This window comes from Sprattus sprattus, assembly GCF_963457725.1.
Source record: "Sprattus sprattus genome assembly, chromosome: 11".
Classification (NCBI taxonomy): domain Eukaryota; kingdom Metazoa; phylum Chordata; class Actinopteri; order Clupeiformes; family Clupeidae; genus Sprattus; species Sprattus sprattus.
In genome coordinates, this window is record NC_137909.1 from 18386122 (window position 1) to 18392892 (window position 6771).

General features: G+C 40.5%; 1 protein-coding gene across 1 annotated transcript; it reads left to right on the top strand.

Annotated features, from left to right (window-relative positions):
• Positions 1 to 430: 430 nt before the first annotated feature.
• Positions 431 to 6707, top strand: mtfp1 (mitochondrial fission process 1). The gene is made up of 4 exons (XM_080847784.1): positions 431 to 566; positions 2634 to 2761; positions 3198 to 3430; positions 4080 to 6707. Exons 1-4 carry the CDS (start codon positions 497 to 499, stop codon positions 4144 to 4146), a joined length of 498 nt encoding a protein of 165 aa, XP_080703910.1. The 5' UTR covers positions 431 to 496; the 3' UTR covers positions 4147 to 6707.
• The last annotated feature ends 64 nt before the right edge of the window (positions 6708 to 6771 follow it).

The following is a 6771-nucleotide window of genomic DNA, read 5'->3' on the forward strand; positions in this document are numbered from 1 at the left end:
TGGCAAATAATAGGAACACTTATATACTCGGATGAATATTATAGGGAAAAAAAAAATTGGAAAGTGTGATGGTTATCATGTCAGTCTTTTTCTAAAATGTCTTACACCATAGGTAGTACAGGTTGACACAGCATAGAACCAAATGTATAGAACGTTCACTTCCGGTAGTACATGCGTGTGTTGTCCCTAGATTACATCAAGGGATTATCTGCAAATCAAGGGGCCATCTGAGATTTAAAACCGCCTACAATCATTTTGTGAATTCGATAAACATTACACAGGAATAGAATAATTATGAATTAAGTGACAATGATGTCATACAGTTACAGTTTAGTTGTCTGATGTATGGTTATTCTTCCCTTTTCAACTCATATAGTAACACATAGATGTACCCTCAAAACATGCTGCATTGAGCCCAGCTGAACCTGCCTGGGCTATTATCCAATCACGTTAGATTCCCACACATTGATCTTTAACAGGTTATGGGATAAGGACTATGGAGGCACCACCAGAGCTAACAAGCAAAGAAGTTGATATTTATCGCGACACATGGGTTCGCTTTCTGGGTAAGGTGTGATTTGATGTTATCGTAGCTAGCCTTCAGTTATTCGATCTAAAAAAAAAAAAAAAGATCATGTTACGATAGGGTCATAGTATCCTTGGTACTCGGTTATGGTTAGCAGCCGTTAACAGCCGTTAAGAATAATAACCGTTCCATTATGACTGGTAAGGGCACTGAGTGACACAATCTAACGTGTGTCTAAAGAAGTTACAGTGTCGTTAGCGATATGTCTCTATCGATTGCCCAGTTTACTTGGCTAGCTCCTAAGCTAAGTTAGCTGTCCTAACTTGGCATGGTTGAGTCATTCAACCGAGGGAACGCCCATGCCCTGTTTTAATAAATAGGGATACATTTATAAACTGGCACACACCCCAATGAATCAAATCAGTGTTGGTATTTTGGTGTGCTGTTCATGTTGAGGTGAAACGGATAACGTTAGCTTCAGTTACGGATGCTGTCAGATACGATTACAATGCTCAAATCATAATCATCAAATGTGAAGGACGTAACGCAGTCAGACATTACTAAGGCTTAAACCAGGGCACAAGCATGCTCACTAATGTCAGCAAATGCGATAGGAACACCTAGTACGCCTACAAACTCACTGGGATTGCTGTTAGTTAAGATGAACTATTGTAGTAAGGCCATCATTGGGCTGTTTGGCAAATTAGTTGTGGTCGATGACTACTAGCGAGCCTAGGTTGTGAATGTATCGACATGCTGGACAGTGGCTCAAGGTGACTGCACACTGTGACTAATTTGAAAGCTGAGGGCAGCTGGGTCCATCCACACACACATGCAGTACCCTGCGCTCAAGAATTCCACGAGTTACTGTTTCAAAAACTCAGGGTGATTCTTGACCGTGGCTTTCTAAAGTAGCGCACTCAACACCGCTCAGCAACTGAACTAAATCTAATGCAAAATCTACACGTTATCTGGTCCAAAATGTAATTGGTCCTTCCTTTATCCATTCTACACCCCTCTGCTAAGTTTCATGAAAATCGTCCTGTTAGTTTTTCAGTAATCTTGCTGACAGACGAACAAACAAACAGAGAGACAATCAAACGAGAACGACAACATAACCTCCTTGGCATACTTGTAATAATAATAAAAAACTCTCGTCACATGAATGTAATGTGTAAAGGTTTTAAGGCTGTAATGTATGGCATACTTAAATCCATCTTGGAAGCCAAGAACAAATATGGAAAACGTTGTGACATGTTTTGCACTGCATTGTCTGTCTTTTATCATGTTCACAAATTGCCCATGCAGACTGCCTATTGAGTTTTCAGATAAGAAGTTCAGCAGATGAAAAGGCTTTATTTGCATTTCTGAAGATAAAGAAATGATACATTTACATTTACGTATTTGGCAGATGTTTTTACCATAGCCATTTTTAAGTCATGTAGAAAATATTTGTTTGATGGAATAGCATTTGAATGAATGATTGTCTCCTGCCCCCCTTCCTTGCATTATGTATTACATTTAATATAAAACCTATAAAATATAAAACCTTACATTTAATATAAAACCTAATCTTTACACATGTCCTGTGTTTACATGGTTGGCAGAAGGATGGCAGTGCAGTCCAAGCCTAAGGACTGCACATATTCCCCCACCCACCCACCCACACACTCACACACACACACACACACACATACAACTGCCTGTGCACTTTATTAGTCAAGCTGTCTGTGTGAGATCAACTGTGGTGTAGCATTATTAAAGGCCCTGGCCCACTTTCAGTAAGGAGATGTGTCAGCAGGGTTATTGCTTTTATTAATTTGTCTGAATATAATAGCATGTATAATATAGCCTCATTGTTGCTGTCCCCCTGTACGCAGCGCCTTCAGCTCGTGGGCGGAAATTTGAATTATTAGTTTGATATATTTTGGTGCCAGCATCTGAGTCCTGCCTTACAGAGGTGGTTGGTGGAGACATGGTGAATGGGGGTTGGGGGGGTGGCATCTAAATTGTTCAGAGAGGCTGTAAACAACAGTGAGGTCATTATTTTGGTAAGGGTTTTTTAATTGCCCTCATTTCTTACACTGGTGTGCCGTGTGCCCCGCAGGCTATGCCAACGAGGTGGGAGAGGCCTTCCGAGCCCTGGTGCCCCCGAGTGTGGTGTGGGCCAGCTACGCTGTTGCCACGGTATACGTCTCGGCTGATGCGGTGGACAAGGGCAAAAAGGCTGCTGTTGTGAGTATGCTTGCGTGAGAGAGCTAATTTTGTCACCTGCTAAGCCAATGACCCTTGATTGTTGTTGTTTATTTAATTGTTATTCTGTTACCACCCATCTCTGTGAACGTGTGATGGCCTGAAGACTAACCCGATGTTGCACGTCATCACATTTGCTTTTTTTGCTATGTGTCACGGAAACACGCTGAACTGCCATGACGCTTGACAGTGTCAAATTTCTCAATGTCACATGGTGTTTGCCCAGAAGTCGTTGCCCTTGAGCTCAGGCAATGGAAACAAGCAGAAGGAAAAACTTCCCCCTGTCAGTGTCCTCAGAACTACCCAATTAGTAATACAAAAATAGCGACTATGGCGCTTTGTCAGGTGCACTGCAAATTGAATCAAATGGAATGCTCTTTACCTGTAGTGATGTGGCTCATGGTTTCATTTTGCCCAGGCACATGGGGACAACCCTGGGAAGACGACACGGGTTGGCGTAGCGATGGTGGACACCTTCATCTGGCAGGCTCTGGCCTCCGTAGCCATCCCAGGCTTCACCATCAACCGGGTGTGCGCTGCTTCGCTCTACCTGCTGGGCAGGGCCACACGCTGGCCTTTGCCTGTGCGCAAATGGACCACCACCGCCATCGGCCTCTCCACCATCCCTTTTATTATCAAACCTATCGACAGGTCAGTGTGTTGGTGTTTTTTGTGTTTTTATGTAGTCATGTGTGTGTCTGTGACTGAACATAAACATGGGTTGTCAGAAAGATAGAGAGAGATAGAATGGAAGCTGCTTGGGTCTATGTATGTTATCATGAATATGTATTTCCTCATATGCAGATTTTGTATTTATTACATACATTTTACTACTCTTTACTTACTACTTCTATTTTAGTTTCTAAACTGAAGTAAAATGAACATTAGGTCATGAATCCATTTATTTATGTGACCTCATAGCTAAGCCCTTGGTAGTCATGCCGTCTTTCACAAGCAGTCTGTTCCATGAGCCACCAACTGTTACTGTCACTCAAATTTACTGTTTGACATTTAGTTAACATTTTTGACGCCGTATTCCCAACTGGACTGAGCTTCCAAGTAAACAAAAAGTGACCACATACACTTATACGTATAGACATGCATTATTTATGAACATTATTTGTGCAGTTACATTTGACAGATGACCAAGTATACATACCTTATTTATGAAGATTAGGTAACATTTGGTGAGTGTTTTTGAAAGCATGCCTGTAGTCTATGTGTTTGGCAGTGATGGAGACATTGGAATGAAGTGTTTGGATGCTGAGCTGTACCTGACTTTTGTTGTACCCGCCAACAGATCCGTAGACTTCATGCTGGACTCTAGCCTCCGGAAGGTGTACGGGGGTGGGGAGAAGCACGAGTAAACCCCCCACCCCTGCTGAGGGAACTCTGTTGGAGGCAAAACCGTTCACCCCTGATTCCCTGAACCCTGCCCTGGCCTGGCCTCCAGCAAGGGCTACTTTCTAAACGCCTTCTCAAGTCGAGGAAACCTCACTGTGAAGCACAAAGCCATGCAGTCCCTCCTCCTATCCACCATTTTGTCTGCTTGTCCCACCATGCACCTCACAGTCTCAACATCAAGGTGTCAGATTAAACTTTTAAAGTTGTTTTAGTGGAGTAGTTTGTAGTAAACATATTGAATGTCTGTTAGAGAATCAACATGCTAGTATGCTGAATTGAGAGCCATCCATTATATAGTTACTGTTTAGTGAGGACATGAATGTTTGTAGCTAGAGAATTGGTATACTTGTCTGTTGGTTGGGCTGTACGCCAACCAAGGGTAGGAATGCTTCTACTGTAATCGCTGTTATCATTAAACTCAGGTATCCTGGTGATACAATACCGGGTGTCAGGAGTATCAGGAGTCAAGCAATATGCTGACGTGGAAGCATCACCCATGTATGATAGTTTGAATGGTGCATGGAGTTGTATTTTAGACCCTTTCGAAACCTTTGGCCCTTGCATTTGATAAAGTCAGACAGTACCAGCTATGCAGTTGTCGGGGGAAATAATGCTTGTTTCATTCGGTGGACCAAGGCAATACCTGGTTTAACATTAATGTCTAAGAAAATGGATCTGTCATATTATGTTTTGTAGTAATGAGGAAAACTTTGCTAACAACTAAGGAATGTTGTTATCAGCTGGAACCAGATAGTACTCAAGAAACTGTAAGCCAAAATGTGAAACATGAAAACAAGGGATGCAATGATACCACTTTTCAGACAGAGTGGGAGTACTTACATTTGTGTACTTGCTGATACGAAGTACTTAATCATTTGCCTTTGCTGGTGTTATATTAATTTCTGTTTCTGATGACAGAACTCCTTCGAAAAGCTGCCTTGAGTTTAACGTAATGTTACCAGGAAGTGGTATAGGTGCGTGGTATCTGAGAATTATATTAGCACAGAATCGCCCTGATACCTGTTACTGGTATATTGATCAGTGCATCCCTAATGACACCAAATGTAAAATAAATAATCATATGTTAACATTAACATCTTAGTGTGAGATTAATGACATACTGTTGACTGCTGGGAAAGTTCATTAAGACTTTTTGCCAGTAAGAAGTAACACCAGTAGCCCTGTATTGGCAGCTCCTGTAGTTCCTATAATACATCATGGTGCTAGTTTTTCACTCTTCCCTTTGTATTCTGTTAAAGGTGGGGGTCCACGATTCAAATCCAGTTTACTTCCAGCCACATTCAGCGAATTGCTACTCTGGTTCGCTGGCTGTCCCTTCTGTGTATGCACTAAAAAAAAGCCATAAACAATTCCATCAACAACCTTTCGTCGGAATTGCAGACTTTACCTTTAAGTCTCTGTTTCATGTGAGCATACCTCTGCGCTGGCTAAATGTGGCAATGTAAACGCTTAAATATGTTTTTTCTCTTTCAGGTCAGTGAGTGCTTTAACAGTCCATTTACTTACATGTATCTTTGCCATGGTAGAACTACAGAGGCCTTATACAGTTCACTTGGCCCAAGTTTTTAATAAGCAAAAAATCTTGTAACTGAGATTGCTTGGCAGGCTATCTGGGCACAAAGGGATTATTATTTTTGATTTAGCCATGGATCTTAAGATGTTATTTCTAAAGGGATTCTGTATTAGGATGATTTATGTGGAGGCAAAAGAAGTCAGATAACAAAAAGACGTGATGACGGTAGTGAGCAAAACACACAAGAGATGAAGGGAATGTAAGCGTCTTGAGTTATATATGGTTACATTATGTCAATCTGCTATGCAAGTTGTACCAAAGTTGTACAAATCAGAAATGATAAAGGAAGTTATATTTATTCTAGCCAATAAGGTTATTTGATTTGTGTAACGAAAGACAACATTAGCAAAAGGTTGTACTGTTTAAAAAACAGAAAGCAATAATTTTAGGAGTAAATAACGGTTGAGGTTTAAATCCATGTCACATTGGTTATGTGTAGCACTTCATTGCACAACTACGAAAACATTTCACACTTGTTATACTTGGTTTCAGAGTTGTCATTTTTTGTGAAGTTTGCATGTCATCCTTTTCTTTGTGAAGGGAATAATTTACTTTTGTTTACATTTATTTTATTATACTCAGTCTTTCAATGGTTTTAAAGATATTTGTTAAGGCATTTATTTTTTGGGAATTCAAACTAGAAAATTATTTGGCCTTTTCAGCTGGCTTGTGCCACCTAATGGACCTCATTTGGGAACTTATAACTGTAAATGTATGTGTAAAATATTAACAACAAATGTCAACAAGTACAGTACTAAACTGTGTTACAGTATATAATGTGAAATTGTCTTCAAAGATCGCAAGGGTTTGTTCCTTTCATTGCTGTTCACAGAAATGTATACAAACCGTAAGAGTTTGTATCAGTGCAAGGTTTTCCACCTGTAACATGTCATATGCACATGCCATTAAACAAAGACATTTCTGAACTGGCCTGTGACTTTTGTGGTTTTACATGGTAGTTTTTACATGATAGTTTTTTTGCAGGTATTTTTTA